This window comes from Tursiops truncatus, chromosome 11, assembly GCF_011762595.2.
Source record: "Tursiops truncatus isolate mTurTru1 chromosome 11, mTurTru1.mat.Y, whole genome shotgun sequence".
Classification (NCBI taxonomy): Eukaryota; Metazoa; Chordata; class Mammalia; order Artiodactyla; family Delphinidae; genus Tursiops; species Tursiops truncatus.
In genome coordinates, this window is record NC_047044.1 from 101886427 (window position 1) to 101902608 (window position 16182).

Genomic DNA, 16182 nt, shown 5'->3' on the forward strand with positions numbered 1-16182 from the left:
TAGTAACTATGTGATGGCACGGAGGTGGTAACACTGTGGTTTTAGCCTAGGTTACACTGTGGTGGTAATAACTTTACAAATAAATGTGTCAAATCAACGGGCAGTACACATAAACCAATGTGTCAATTATATCTCAAAAAAAAAGTCAAGGAGATAAATGAATGGCATTCTTCTTCCCTTCTCCTGGTGATCCGATTACATCTCTCTCTCTCTTTTCCCCTCAAAGTAACTGACTTCTGTTCTCCTTTTACGGGTACTTCTCCCCCTCCCAACACTGCATAAATCTTTTAGAAAGAGAGTTTGTGGACTTTCATAATTTCAAATAATATTCATATAGATAGTATATTTTCTGAAATAAGAGTTTCCCACTAGCTCCTGGCACGTAATCAGAACTCAGAGAACCACACCTCCTGTCAGGGGCACTTGAGAGCAAAGGACTATCAACCCCACTGCTTATCTCTCTATAAGGGGAGTTGAGTCGTGGGTTATTTTTAGCAGCTTGGACACAATCTCCTTCTACAATCTGTAATAAACCATTTCACTTTTGCTAATTTTGGCCAAGATAAAATGTAATTAGGACAAGACAAAAGTATTGGTGCTTGGATCACACACTACTTTTTGCCTGTCTTGTGTCTCATTCTTTAAGGAACACTCCTCCCTCCTCCACATGACTCTGATGGGGCTGCCAACTACGTGGCCTGACATTACCCAGCACAGAAGTGGATAAATGACCCAGATAGGTCAATCAGAATATCCCCTTTCCCTCCAGCCCACCCCAGGACACGGTGCTCTAGGATCTGGCATGTGGCTAAGTTAGGCTAACAGATTCTTAGGGATGGGGAGAGAGAAGGGGCAGCCCTGCTATCTGCAAGAAAGATGTCAATCTTATGCATAAACTTTAATCTGATCTGGGTTTCCATTACTTTCAACCAAGAGTCTTATTTATTGTAGTATCAGAAAACTACAACCTAACTACAAAACTACAGTTAGGTTCATTCCTTTCTTCTATTTTTCCTCCATTAATTTGCTTTTTTTCTAGTAAAAGAATTCTAGATTTAAAAATACAACTCAATAGACTGACCTACCAGGGAATCCTCATTGAATTGTTACGGTATCCTAAATTAATAAAGTAAAGAGGTTTAGGTTTCAAAAACGAGTCCCATGAGCCTGACCAAAAGGTAAAAAGAAAATTCCAAACCCTTGTTTTCTCTACGAATGCAGCACAACCTGAGGGGAGGAACACACACACTGAAACCAGAGCTCAGTGCAGGCACCATCCCAGCCACTCAGTGGTACGTGACCCTCTCAGCACGCGTTTCCTCATGTAGAGCATGAAGACCACACCGTCTCGTGGGGTGAGAGCCATCAATGAGACATCATCACATGTCCTGCACTGTAGCTGCTCGATTAATGCACCTCAAACCCCTTCCCAAACCCAACTTGGTGATACTTTTTGCTTCTTACGTTAATAACAAAAAGGGCTGATTTTCATCTAACATTTACCATGTGCCAAATACTGTAAGTGCTTTACAACTATTGACTCAATTAATCCTCAAAACCCAGTGAGGCACAGAAAGGCTAAGCCACGCTAGCGAGTCTCGGACAGGACTTGAACATCGGACGCCTGGCTCTTCACAATGGTGCCCATCTCAATCAGCAAGTATGGCCATGCTAACGTCACAAAGCAACCACAAAGCATGGTTGATCCCGTCAAGTCACTGATTTTAGATGGTCTAAGTAAATTCAGGAACCTCGACAATAAACGTAGGAATGACTGAAGATGGAACTGGAGAAAACAGACAGCTAAGAGGCGAGCCTGAGGCAGACGGGCCACAGATTCCTTCCCCCAGCAACTCCAGGTCAGAGCCGTCAGAACAGGTCAGAGCCAGAGATGTTCTGGTCAGGAGGCAGAGGAGCCCTGCCGCCTCTCCGGGGAAAGAACGTGTGGCGACAGGAGGCTGCCCCGTGAGGGTGGGAGGGGCGCACTCCAGCAGAGGACACAGCGAGCGCACGCATGTCAGTGCAACGGAGAAGCGAGCAGCTCGCAGGGGACAGGCAGAAGCAGGGGGCCGGGGGGCAAGCTGGGAGGACGCATGGAGCTCTCAGCCCCGGGGACCGCGGGTCCTGTGCCACAGGGGTTGTCAGGGTGAACAGTGGGAGGCCGGGAAGATCTGCTTGTCTCTTTAAGATTCCCTGGGCTGCCCTGTGGGAGCAGACACAGGGCAGTGGCGGGGGGCAGCGGGCTCGTCACTCCCGAGGGCGGCCCTTCAGACCTCCTCAGTGGACGGTGTGTGTTTTCTCTCCTCGAGAGGACAGGAAAGACGTGACAGACACACTGTTTGATTTAGAGTCCTTGTCTTAAGAGGTGGCAGCAGGCAAATAAGCTAGTCTGTGGCAACAGAAAGACTCCATCCTTTTAAAGGGGCTGAAGGGACAAGGGTAAAACCTGGACGCCTCTCTCAAGTGAGTGAGTCCCCACTGACCAGGCCGGAGTTGCCATGGGCCAGAAGTGCTAACCCCAGGACGTCTGACCTGGGGGACCTCAGAGGTCACTTATTGCTGTGTGGACCTGGACAAGTAACTTACAGCTTCTCTGAACTCAGTTTCCTGATGTGTAAAATTACAGCAATAAAGTTAGCTACCTTCTGGTGGTCATGAGGATGAAATGTCACAATATGTTGTTAAGGGCCCGGCACGGGCTGGGTTAACCCCCTCTCTCCGGAGCCACAATCCCTGCCCTTTTCTCTCTCACCTGAGGCTCTTCCATTAGATTTCTGAACCTCATGAGGCTAAACCCTCAGGACCCCTAAGATTCCCTCCTTTCCCAAGTCCAGCTGTCACTGAGGAGGGCGGAGCTGAGGGAAAGGTTCACCTGCGCTGAAGTCTGGGGAGCTGGTCAGGCCCGCTGTCAGGAAGGCCGTGCCTAAGCACGTGGGCCTGCTCGTCCGGCCCCCACACCATGGTCACTCCCCCGGGCTCCGCTGCCCTCTCGCTGGGCACACCGGCTCCTCCGCCCCTCTGCTGAGCCCTCGCCCACCATGCTCCAGAGTCCACGGCAGGATGGCTAAGTAGTTCCTGACCCTCCTGAGCTTCCCGGACTCCTCCTCCTCTGTACTTCACAAAGTTACAGTCTGCACTACGCACCGTCGCCCTTGGTCACTCCCTTACGCTGCCGGATCATTCCATCAGGACGGCCCCTCTTACACCATCTATGCCCTCAGGAGAATGTGGCAAAGGTGTGGCGCACAATCTATGGGCAAAAATACTCGTGGATCGATTCGCTGGACCTGAAGGGATCTTTCTAGGCAGACCTCGCGGACAGTTAGAAACACTGCGTGGGCTCCATCTGCCAACCCCATCCGGGGAGAGCAAAGGCACTATCCAAAGACCAGGTGTGTGGGAATACTGATACCTAACAGTATAGACAATTGTCTCACCTCTTCCCTCGCTGGCTGGTGCTTTTCACTAACGTAACAAGAGGACCAGGTGCCACAACAGTAGAGTCAGCTTTTCTCAGGTCACCACTCAGCTCTTCTGGCCGCTCCTTGCTCACTAGTCGAAGAGCCTGGAGGACTGTCTCCTCACCGCAGGGGGCATCCCTCTCCCGTGTGACATCCCCTGACAGTCTCCTCAGTCAGTGCAAGGGACCTGAGGATTTATTTCCCCCTTCTGTTAATCTGGGTCTTTTCATTATTGTTGAATCAGTAAGATGGCCTCTCATAAGGTCCCTTCTGCTTCCTGTAGGAAGGGGCGTAGGAATCACTGATGTCTCCGGTGACCTTTTCCAATTAACCCCAAAGGGTTTTCAGGCGGCAGACACGCCTCTCCATCAGGCTCTGTTACCTGTCTGCATAATTCTCCACCTTCTGCCTTATCAAGGTCATTCCACTATAAAACCAACAAATATCACAGAAGGCCAGGGCTTGAACAGCACAGTAACCAGACTGAGGCCTGGGCAACATGCTCTCAATTCACCAGAGATGCTGATACGAGAGAGCACAGGTGACACTGGGCATAACTCAGGCACCTTCAGGAAGCCAAGGTCTGAGAACAGTGGCAGCGGATACAGTTTCAATGTGCTGTCACTGACCTTAGGCAAGAAATGTGGCTTCTATAAGCCTGTGATTCTTCTTCTCTAAAGCGAACACAAAAAAGACTTACTCTCCTCAGGTCCCTTTTATCTTAAGATCCCCACCGTGAGGTACGACAGCAGGTGTCTGTGAAGCCAGGGAAACGATTTAGGTAAACGCATGCCCTTCTCATCACCATGGTCACTGAGTCATCTATGATACAGCTTGGTGACTCTGCAGAAATATTTATAAGAAAGAGTCTGGGAGAAAACACAGACTACAGGGGGGTGGATGGGAAGGCTCAGGAGAGGCAGAAAAGAGAGCATCAGTGTAAGAACGCAGCGGGGGCCCTTGAGTCTGGGTGCGGCCTCCAGCGCGGGACTCACCGTCCTCGAGGGCGTATGCGTAGGCCGAGAGGCGCAGGGTGGTGGCGCAGTACTCGCACTTGAAGCAGCTCCGGTGGAAGAACTTGCCCTCGGCGCTCAGGCGCTCCATCACGTAGACCCGCTTCCGGCAGAAGTAGCAGGTGTCGCTGCCTCCCAAGTTCTGTGGGAACTCCTTCTTCATGGAGCCCTGGGGGTGGGGGGTGGGGGGACACGCATCAGGTGAGGCCTCCCAGCCCCTCCCCAGGGCGCACAACCCTCCCTACGCGGTTCTGCCTGGGGACGGGAGCCGCACACCACCACAGGCCGGTGCCTCCAGTGCCCACGCAGCACTTGGCACTGCGTCTGTTCTACACGATTTCATAACAAGCAAACCAAATCCTCTTAACGGATTCTGATCTGAAGGTGTTCCCGTGGTTCTCCATGGACACAGGCCCTGGACTCTAGAGCAATCACTTTAGAGATACTGAGTATGCTGTTCACACAACATTCTAAACAACGGTTTCAGTCCTAGAAGTTCAGTTATAAAATTCAGACAACCTCAAAAAATAATTACCACATGGCACGCAGCAGCCATATATGCCACTGAGCTACTTAGAACAAAGCAGGCTTGTTTACCAGAGCTGTCTTATCTAGACAGACAGTGCCCTTAGTGTATCTTACCAGTTCCTTCTTGTCTAGAAGGGTTTTAGGCTGTTCTTTCCTTTGAAGCTGATTGGCTATCTGCTCAGCCAATGAGCTCACTCCGCCCGTGTACATCTTTATATACTTCTATTGGTTGGAGATTGTTAAATGACCAGAAAGAAGGGAAATGAGAAGGAAAAAAATAAATAAATTAAGAAGACAGGTGAAAAAAATCTTCGAAAGGTATAAAATGAATACAAGGTGCAGCAACAAACATGCCAACACAGTGCCCACGAGCAGGGGACTAGGTGTCAGTGTCCACACACCGGTGTCAGCACAGGCGGGAGCGATGGCCACAGAGACAGTGAAATTCAGGAAGGAGAACCTGGTCTCTCATGTCCCTCTGGACGAAGTGCGGGGGATGTGGAGGCGGGACGACAAGATGGATGCAAACAGAGTGAGAAGGGCCTACCACCCAGCGGCTCAGATTACACACAGAGAACCTCAAAGAACCTAAGAGAACACCTCACTTAAGGCAGCGGGCACCAGACTGAAGGCACATCCCAGGGCCTGGGAGAGGACCTGGGGAGTTATTTCCTCATTTAGAAAGAAAGTAAGGCCGACTCTCCATCTGGGTAACGGATGCCAACAGCCCAGTGTCACCGGGGATGACAGCCGTCTTCACTATGACCTCCTTCGCTCAGGGCCCCTGTCCTGTGCACCAGAGGCCCCCGGGCTTTACCAGGAAGAACCCTTCTCTGCCCGTTCTCCCCATGGAGACTTCTGTGTTCCCCTGAGCCCTGAGACCAAGCCTTCCGGACCAGCTGGGGCACTGCTGACACGGCTGCTGTGGAAGCCAGAAAGTGTTTCTAGTCCAGGAGGGGTTATATCTTTATACGTTGAAACAAGATAAAAGAAAAAAAATCCAACCACCTCAATCCTCTTTCTAGCAATGTTGAAAAAGCAGCAGGAGAAAACTATAAATTTCAATGGCAAACCTTCCTGTGGGAGCCCAGCTTTGAGCTCGTCCTGTGCGGACGGCCCAGACACCCAGTGTGTATGACACGCCTCTCAGCAGCTGTGTGCCCGCCGGGTCTGAGGAGCCCTCACTCTAATTCCAAATCCAAAACATGCCGGGAGCAGTTGTGCTGGGGATGCCAACAACCCCAATCAGGAAACGGTCTGAACACACGAAACCCGTGTGTAAAAGAATCACCAGCCTGAGCAATGGCACGTCCTGGGCGGGGCAGGGACAAACCAGAGGAATGCCCTAGGGGGAAACTGACCCGGTGTAAATACAAGCACGACAGCAGCACAAATGAGCAAACGATTCTCCAAGGTTCAGCTGGAACTGAGGAGTCAATTATATTTTCAATTTAAAATAAGGCGATTTCCAAAGGATAGTGCCATCTGCTCGTTAACTCCACAGCTTATACCCATCTGTGGTCGAGAAACACAAGTGGCTCTTAGACCTAAGCCTTCTTTGGATTAGAAACATTAGGGAAGCTTAAGCCTGGAACAGACAGGAACCCAGGCACAGCCAAGCTGAGCATCGAACAGCTGACGCCAGGGAGTAGGAAACTGCAGCAGATGAGTGGGAGCGTGGACCAGATGCCAAGTCTGAGGCTGGGACACTGGGCAAGCCCAGGGTCCTCCCTGTTCAGCCAGGACCCTGCTCTCCCATCAGAACCAGCACTCTCAGCAAGTATAGCCCAGGGCTGCTAGTGCAAAGGCATCTGTCAACTTCAGTTCTCAGCGATGTGACAGTACTGACGAGCACACACCTAAGAGAGGTGGAGACTCGAGTCCTATTTGTTTCTGGCATGAAAAGCAGATGGTTTTCCTCTCCCCACTCTTAAGAAACAGTCGAAATGTAGTACTCTCTGGACTTATACTGTGGCCACCACACATGCGTATCATTCTCTACAGTCTGCTACCAGCTCAAGAACAGGAAACAAACAGAAAGGACAAAAGCCCCTGCAATCTCTCTGTAAACTCGTCCACAGCTGGGTCAGTTCCATCATAGGAAACAGCAGAGCTCTTCCTTAAGAGATTACAATTCAAGAGGCACCCAGAATACTGTGTATCCACCACTCTCTTTAAGAGATTTCATTACACAATGGTTCATATTTTATAACACATTAATAGGAAGAGGTCTGGAGTTAAAAAAAGCTAATGGCTACAAAGTGCTTTCTCATTATTTGATACAGTTGGACTATAATGAAAATGGGTTGACTGGGACAGAATTTGCTGCAGTGAAGCTAGCAGCCTCCTTAACTCAGGTGGACGCCTACCGACCTCACATGCATGACGGACACACACAACTGGATTCCTAAGGAGACAGGCTGCCGTTCGTGTGGGTGAAGAAAGTGCAGGCTGAAGAGGACGAGCCTGGCCAAGCCCTGGGCCCCGCTACCTGTCGGAGGAAGTCAGAGGAGGGAGAGGCAGGGCGGCTGGCGGAGCGGAGGCTTAGAGAAAGCTCCCACTGGTCGACAAAAAATCGACGAGAAGGCTCAGGCTCTGGCTATAAAATACAAGACAGAGAAAAAAATCAAAGGAAACGTTAAGTTAAAAGTTACACGCTGACCTGAACACAAGGAACACAGACCCTTTATCTGGATGACAAATGCAGTAAAGAAACGCTCTTAGTTCCAGAAGCATCAGTGGCTCATTCCAGGCTCCCACTGTGCCTCACGCTCACAGCCACACCCGCACTGGAACACGGCCCCCCAGGAAACCTTGTCTGCACCCCTGCTCTCAAGTGCACAGTGCTGCCAGCCAGCAGGCAGCGTCCTATTCACACGTCCTGTGTGCCCTGCAGAGCCCCTCACGGCCTGGGCTGGAATTTCTCTTGAGCACAAGGAGATTCCACCGGCTCGTCACTCTGCTGGCCTTAAGAGGAGCAGACAGGAGACGACAGCTCTGGAGCAAAGCTCGCTTTCTCCATAAAAGCCAGGAAAGGGGCCCCTCCTCCTCCTCCTGGTGGGGCTCAGATACAGAGCTTGCCCCGGAGCTGGGCCCAACCCTCTGCAGACTGCATGCAGCACGTGGAGCAAAAGTGGGCCCAGCAGCCAGGCACTGTCCAGTCCCCAAGCCAGGAGGGGCTGCGAGCTTGGCGAGCAGTAACCGCTTCGCTGCCTGCAGGTTCGGGCTGAGATACCTGCGGGCCGCAGGGAAGAAGCACCCCTCGGCCTTCAGCTCGCACTAACTTCAAAGCTTCAGGCGTGTCACGGGTGATGGGGGGTGTCACCAGCCTCTGCTCCAGAGGCTCAGAGAGAAACTCCCTGGACGGCAGCGAGCAGGCAAGCGCACGGCTGGACTGGTGGGCGGTAGAGGGAGAGTCCGGGAAGGAACAAAAACAGTGACCCCCCAGGAGCACCTGGATTGGAACCCTGCACCGAAGACCCTGGAGACCAGCCCACCGGGGAAATGAAGGAAAACTCCCGCCAACCCTGCTGCTTCCTGAGCTCCAAATCCCACCTGTCCTCGGTGCCCTGCAGCCCCAACTTCTACCAGCTTCCCCATTCAATCTCTCTTTCCTCCACCTACTTCCCTCCGCTCCCCACTGAGACCCTGTTTCATCCAAGACCATCAGCACCTCCTCAGACAGGCATTCCCCAAAATGGAGGGCATTGCCCTGTGCAGTCAAAGTGCCTAGCTTTCTTCTTGACAGGAACCAGCCTGGGAAGAAGGAAGAAAGGCTGGGCACAGGCAGTGAAGCTGTGGGTGACACGGGTGACATGGAAAGGCCCCCCTCCCCCACCCCGGGCCTGCTTCCTGCCTGGCAACTGGTAGGAAGACAGTGCTACCACTACTTTCCTAATGGGTCCAGGAGGGAACCAGACTTACTGCTCAGCCATGAGGGCATTTCTCAGAGAGCAAAGGCAGAGGGGGAGGCAAAAATAAGAGGAGAGGGCCCATGTGAAATGAACAGTTAGAGATGATTCTTCATTCTGGCTGCAGAGCTACACCCACTCAGGCCTCCATTTAAGGGTAACAATAACAACCAAAAAAGTTTCATAGTCAGCAGGTTTTGAGATGAGCATCTCTGCAACTCGTCAGATCATACGATGGCCAGGTGTGCTCAGGCATCTCCCTACTAGCGTCTCGAACAGATACCACTTTTCATTATGGACCCTGTCTTGTCATCACCTTCCTTCCCCGCCCCGTCCTCTTCACACCTGAAGAATCCCCATGCTCTAAGAGCTTTGGCTTTCTCAGCATTTCTGCGTCAGGATCCCGGAAGTAGCCAAGCAAGCGCCTCCTGCTTACTGACCTCGACCCTTCCCCAGAAGCCAAAGGTGCATATCTGGGAGTGGGAAGGGGGCGCAGGGAGGGGAAGAGGCCGCTCACAGTGCACAAACTCTCAGGGTTCCTATCTGGTCTGACGCTGAGTGGATGGATGTTCCACCGTGAATGCTATTTGCAAGGGTCATCACTGTAAGCGAAAAGAGTCCTGGCTCTTGGCTGGGTGACCAGAGTGTGGAAAAAGCAAGGAGAGGGGCCACGCCTGCGCCCCCGCCCCAGCGTGCCGCATCTGTGTGGCTGCCAGCCCCCCATGCCACAGTCGTGCTTTTACCCTCTCGTGGTGGGGACTCTGCTTGCCACGGCTGTCAGCATCAAGATCGCTGTACGTCTGTTGGCAACAAAATAGAAACTTAAGCTCCATCCAAATGCTCTATCTGGACCTACTAAGTGACAGCCCCAGAAAGTGAGAGCTCATTTCAACACATAACCTGTTGTCTACTGGTCCCCAACCCCAAGTAACCACAGTCCCGTCTACATCAAATCCTGTGACCCAAGGGCAGCTCTGCAGAGCTGTTCTCCCACCTGGCCTCCAACGAGGTCAGCTACGTGGATAAATAAGGAACTACGGTTAGTACACAGGTGGAACAAACATATTTCTTTCACACAGCGGCACGTGATCAGAGGCATTCAACGGAAGGCTAACAGGAGAGGCAGGTTAGGAGGGTGAAGCTTCCACACCAAGGCATTAGAGGCGACAACAGCCCACGGGAGACTCCAAGAGCGCACAGCACTAAGGGGCGAGGGGAGCACAGAAGCTGCACCCAAGAGGCTGGGGACCGTGACCCAGGCCCACGCCGCCTCCGCTGCCCTGAGGAAACCACTAACACAGTGACGTGGGGTTGGGCCGTCTAGGCCCCTAGTCACTCTCTGGATAGCCCAGCACCCACCGTATGGCCCTGCCCTGCTGCAAGAACTGACCCGGAGCTCCCGACGTGGCCACTCTGTTGTCCAGAGCCCGTGAGCGCGCAGTGTCCGCGGGCAGGACGAGGCCGGGGCTCGGGCTCCAGAGTCACACCACTTGGGTTCAGCTCCTAGCTCTCTGCTCACTGTGTGACTTCGCACAACTACTTGGCCCCCCTAGCCTGCACCACGGTCTCCTCATCTGTAAAAGGTGAGGATAACAGGACCTGCCTCGTAGGCTTATTGTGAGAACAGACCAAGATGACACAGGAAAAGCACTGAGAACACTGCCTGAGTCAGAGGAAATGCCCCACGTTGGTTCTTGGGCAGAGACAGGGCCCAGGGTGGTCACTACCCTACAAGGGTTCAGCGTCCAGACCCAGGGACATAGGCTGGGCCCCTGCATATCACACACATTATGGGATCACCTTCTAAATAGGCTACCATAGCTGAGAAAATGTCTTTCCATAGATCCTACCTTCAAAATCAGTGTTTTACTTTACAGGGACATACAACACAAGTGAAAAGGCCGTTCTATAAACGCACTTCATACGAGCGCGCTGGCCGCAAAGCACGTGGGGTTAGCTCGCCTTGAAGCACTTCTCCAGTGGTCTGCCTGGACAGTGAGTGGGGCGGACGGAAAGGGCAGCTGTTGGTTGGCAAAAGCTGGATAAGCAAGAGGCGGGGCTCTCAAAATCAGAAGGAGCCAAACTCACAGAGTGGAGCCCTATAAAAAGCTTCCCAACATTCACCTTAACAGTATCTCCTTGGGCAGCAAGACAAAAATGGCTGATTTCAATGGGGTTACATAAAAATGCTCTCCAGGGCTTTTGGACCTCGCATCTGTGTCAAGTACAGTTTAAATTTTAGTTTGTGGCTGCACAGCTGTAGTCCTGTGATGCGGGACTAGATTAAACTACCCAGGGTTTGAACGGACGATGTGCTATCCTGAGGCCCACCAGCAAAGGTCGTTTCGCCAGTAAGTCATCACTGAAATGAGGGGATCCTGACTTGGTCTCTCCCCTGGCCACCCACACAGGCAGGCAGGCACACAGGACAGCGGAGCATGCAGAGGGGGTCACCTGCTGGTCGCCACGTGCCCGACAGGGAGGCGGAGTAGGGGGAGGAGAGAGAGTGATCACTTTTTTGGGGCAGGTCCGAGAATGCTCCTTTTCCTGTCGCTTTTACGCCAATAGACACAAACAGAGAGAACACAGGTGAAATGGTGGCCACGTTGAGGCTGGGTCTGGAAGGACTGAAGGCATTTGCCAACAGCATCCCAGAGGCCCTTCCCCACCCATCCATCCTCAGCACAAACTGGCGTGTTCAGGCAGGGGCCTGTCCCGCCTGTCGTGGCCTCGGGGCAGAGGTGCTCTGTCTGCAGATCCCAGAGTCATCTCTGCAGCCACTGCAGGGTCAGGACTTGCACAGCAGCACTTTCTAAATGCCAGGGACCAGGGCATATTCTTCTCTGCTGGCTTATCAAGGAGGCTGGGGGGTAAAAGGGGCTCAGTTACAAGTAGAGAGAAGGGCACACAGAATCCCGTTACGGGGGGAGCGTGGCGACTGCTGCCCACAGCGGGGGCGCCCGGGCACCTGCAGCAGCAGACCAGCACCTCCTGGGCCACCCACGCCCACGTCCTGCCACTGCTTCCCCCTGCTCAGTCCCCTCACTCACACGCGGAAGGTTCTGGGAGACGACCACAGAAATACAAGAACGAACAGGAAACAGGGTATAAAATTAACACCTTTCGCTAACTGACACCACACAATGTCTGTGGATCACTTTCCCACGGTGTCCGCTTCCTGTGAACCTGTCTCTGACTGACAGAACCCTGCAGTGCTAAAGGAACCACCAGATTCCCGAGTCAGAGGAAGCCTCAGGTTCCTCACGTCCAGAGCTACCGTGTGAGGCGGCTCCCAGCAAAGCCTGGAGGGGAAGAGGCCACAGAACCCACTCCTCTGTCTGTTCCCACACCACTGACCATCTACAGCCAAACCAAGGCTGCTTAACCGCAGAATTCGCCTGCAGGACCCATTTCTGAGATCAGAAGGGGATGAGGTGGGGAGGGAAGAGCCGGGTGACGCCACAGGAAGGTGACGAGAAGCGAGCATCCCCACACTCTTCCTCACCACTGTGCTCGCCACACCCGCCTGCCTCAGTTGGAGCCGCTTCCAGGGGAACAGCAAGTGAGTCACAGGAAGGCACGCCGTCAGCCCCCAGGGCGCACCCCTGGACTTCCTGTGCCCCTGGACTGGTGCGTCAACTGGCGTGGCCCTCCAGTGCTCTGTCTTTCAGGGGATAAATGGGCAAAGCAAGGCTCATAACGCCATCCCTGACTTAGCACTGGGGATAAGTCGTTTGTGAACACATCTCAGGAGGACGTGAGAGCTGTGTGACACGGGTCCTCTCACAGCCCAGCACATTACAATTCCGCTCTACACATAGGATCTAACGGGGTCCAGCTACCCGGCTGCTGCTCCTGACCGGCATCTCCGGTACCCCTTCCCCAGACCAGGCTTCACTTTAAGGGTCTGTTCGGCCTGGAGAGCCTGGCGGTACATACTCAACGCCACCAACCGTGATCACAAATCACCTGGGTGCGTCAGGCAGCACCCGCACAGGCTGGAGGCTCCCAGCCGCTGCAGCAACAGGAGAAGCAGGGCTCTGGGCACCCCTGCAGCCCAGCACCCAGTGGAAGCCAAGCCCATCTTCCACGGGACGGAGGCAGCAGTGGCGGTCGAGCCAGCCCCTCGGGTCCCTGACCCGGGCTTCCTGGGATGCCCACCCAGAGCCACTCCAGGACGTGCCACTCACAGTCACCTCTTCACCCACCAACTGTGCTTCCCTGTCTCAGTCCACCTCCGTGACTAGTGTAAGAACCTGGGAATGTAGTGCAGAGTTCACCTTCCCCTTTAGTAATACTCAATTCAAGACTGACCTTCAAATCATACCTTCCACCTAGACTTCAAAGGTCTACCCTAGGCAAAGGGTAAGTAAGGAAAATAGAAGTGAATTTCTAATGAGTTTTCCTCAGAAGACCTCCCCTCCCCAAGCATGGGGAGAGAGGCAGCTTGGCTTCATGGTGACTTTGGACGCTGCTCCCAAGCTTCCACCTCAGCCTCACGGGCCCTGCCTTAACGTGCATATTATCAAAAGAAAAGTCAGAAAGAAACATTCTGCCCTAAGTGTAATTCAACTCAAATCTAACTCACCACTCCCCAGCACCTCCCAGCACAGGAGGGAATCACGGTCAGCCCCTCTGACTGCTCAGAACCCCAGTCCTCAGCGATTCCAAACCAAGAGACAGCAAACCCAGGCCGCACTCAGGGCTGTGACATGGGGGGAACAGAGCAGAGGCCTCCCATCGCTCTGGCGGGTTTCCTGTTCCCCGCCAGGCGCCAGCCCCTCTTTCTTTCCGCCCCACTCTATACTATGTAGGAGAAGCAGCTTTACAGGAGATCTTGCAGAAACTTTAGTGCAAATTTCCAAAAAGAGTATTTTAAATGTGGACAAAACACTGAGAAAACGCCCATGATCATCTCTGTCCATGATCTGAAACAAGGAAAAAACCAGTTTGAGACTATTTCTTGGGTAACATTTTCCTGTTTAACACGAGAAGACCACTGCCCCGAGCCCCAAGCTCTAGAAACTCGGGATTGTCCTCCAGGGGTCACGTGGATGCATTTCAGCCAAAGGTCAACTTGGGACAAAGGTTATAACAGCAAAACCACAAAGGCTAAGTACCTGAACACAGGTACCACATAACTTCAGCTAGTTTCAACACCAATATAACAGCCCACCCTTTTCACGGGTTTCCCAAATCCCAAGGAGTTAAACAAGTCATGCAATACTATCAGTGGTGTCTGTTAAACCTTCCCCCAGAGTCGCCACTCAAATGAGCACAGAGATCCCTACCCCGTGACCTAGGGCTCTACAGTGCAGGCCCCACCCGGCTGGCTCGGAGGAGGAGCAGGTGGGAAGGCCCAGCACCCATTCTGGTCCCTGGGCAGTTCCTTTACCTGTTTCCACTGGGGGGCGGGAGCAGGGCGACCCTGCTCAGGCAGGCAGCAGGACGGCTGGCTGAGCCCACGTTCTTGTGTCGGCTGTGACACACAGGCCAAGTATTGGATAGGGGACAGGACACGGAGACAAAAAAAAAAAAAAAAAGCATTAAGGTAGCAGACACAAAAATGGTTCTCCCGGAGGATAGACACTCATCTAAGAACTGAAGGAGGGTGCACAGAATTAGTTCCAGGAAGTTACACTTACAAAGGAAAATCCTCCCTCCCCAACTCGGGCGAAGCCAAATGCAAAAGAAAAGACAAACAGAAACTGTAATTCTGATCATCCTTCTCCCAAGCTCAATGCTCTGAGCCTAAACCACTAACCCTGGCTTGGAAAATGAATCTCCCCACCCAAAATGAGTGGGGACACACTTCCTCTAGTGGGGAGCACCCCAGCCTTGCTGAGGAGGATGGAAGCTGGGCTGCTACGGCCGCCCGGCAGCCTCACACGTTCACAATCGAGCCTGCACGCTCTCTGTGGGCCTCGGCACGAACGCCTGGAGCGTGAGGACCTAACCAAGCACTAGACGTGGGAAGAAGTCAGTGATGGGGTCGGCCTGGTCCCTGGTCCACAGGAACAAGGGCTGGCGCACGTGGCGAAGATGAAGAGGTGCTCCCCGCACACGGAGGTTTAGAAGAAATGTTCATTGTGGATCTCACAATGCCTGTACCTCCTCTTGTGAGAAGCCTTAGTGACTTTTAGACAAGCAAGAGGAGAGACGAGACCTAACAGACATGGCAGTCCAGCCCTCGGCAGGCCTTGGGGAGTGAGGGCAGTCCACGGAGAACCTTTACAGTGCTCACACTCGTGACCTAGTTCAAGGACAGTTAGGAAAACCATGTGCAACACACAAGAGTGTCTACCTCTCTGCCCTTCATCAAAGATGAGAAACAACTAAACATCCAGCACCAGAGGAAGAGTTAAGAAAAGCATGGAGCACACACTTTGGAAGAGGCTTATAGAGTTTGGAACATGGAAATACACCCAAAGTTACATGAAGAAAGCAGAACAGGAAAGTGTACGTTAAGAATGACCTCAACCATGAAAACAAGAATGCACTAAAAAAAGACCAGAAAGAAACATAGCAAAATATTAACAGAATTATAGGGGCCTTAATTACACTTTCCAGTATTTTCCTCAATAAGCAGGGACCTCTTATATTACTTACGTATGCATGTACGTGAACACACACCTACGTACACAGACCTGGACACCCCGTTTTAAAGATCCTCAGGTGGGCCTGGCTGGTAAGGACAGGAACCCTCGTCCCTGCCCCACGCAGACGCCAGTCTCGAGCCCTGAGCCCTCAGGACCGGGAAGTTCCCCGTCTCACTCACTAACCCCCCTTTCCTCTGTGGCCAGCCCAGGTCCGGGCGGGCGAGGTGTGAGCCGGGCTTACCTGTCTCCTCACGCCCGTGGACTGCGCGGGCGCGTTCTCCTCAAACTTGGCCAGCAGCTGGGTCGCCATGTACTTCACCTTGTTCTGGTTGCCAAGGGCCACATCCACCCTCCGGTCGCTCAGTGTGCTCACCAGCGTAGGCCTTCCTCCTCTGTAGCCCCGGGGTGCGTCCTCCTGGTGAACAGGGGTATCAAGAGCCAGCCTCGGTTAGAGGAGCCCCTGCCCACACACACCCCAGGGCCTGGCACAGCGGCTGGTCCCTGCTTTAGGTCAAGCTCAGTGGCTCTCCTCAAGGTTCAAATCTCCAGATGGCCTCGGGCCCAGGGGCAGTATGAAGAGGTACTCGGGCTCTTGCCGGTGTGGTCACATCCCAGGAAAGCTGCTGCCCTTCGCCACATATGGGATTCCAAAGAGACAGGAAGGCCCAGA

General features: G+C 53.1%; 1 protein-coding gene across 28 annotated transcripts in view; it reads right to left on the minus strand.

Moving 5' to 3' along the window:
• The window catches only part of MICAL3 (microtubule associated monooxygenase, calponin and LIM domain containing 3), a 196777-nt gene that overhangs the window by 87193 nt on the left and 93402 nt on the right, over positions 1-16182 (minus strand). For 16 of the 28 annotated variants that reach the window (XR_012324629.1, XR_012324628.1, XM_073789281.1 and 13 more), the window contains 7 exons: positions 15754-15927; positions 14309-14392; positions 11368-11466; positions 9657-9713; positions 7494-7601; positions 5117-5224; positions 4457-4643 (listed from right to left, as the gene is read on the minus strand). Coding sequence is in view for 24 of the 28 variants with exons in the window: in XM_073789281.1 (XP_073645382.1) it covers positions 4457-4643; positions 5117-5224; positions 7494-7601; positions 9657-9713; positions 11368-11466; positions 14309-14392; positions 15754-15927 (817 nt within the window). In the remaining 4 variants the exon portion in view is untranslated. Of the gene's footprint in view, positions 1-4456; positions 4644-5116; positions 5225-7493; positions 7602-9656; positions 9714-11367; positions 11467-14308; positions 14393-15753; positions 15928-16182 lie in introns of those variants that run through there. The other 12 variants (XM_073789286.1, XM_073789282.1, XM_073789270.1 and 9 more) reach the window with 11 other exon arrangements.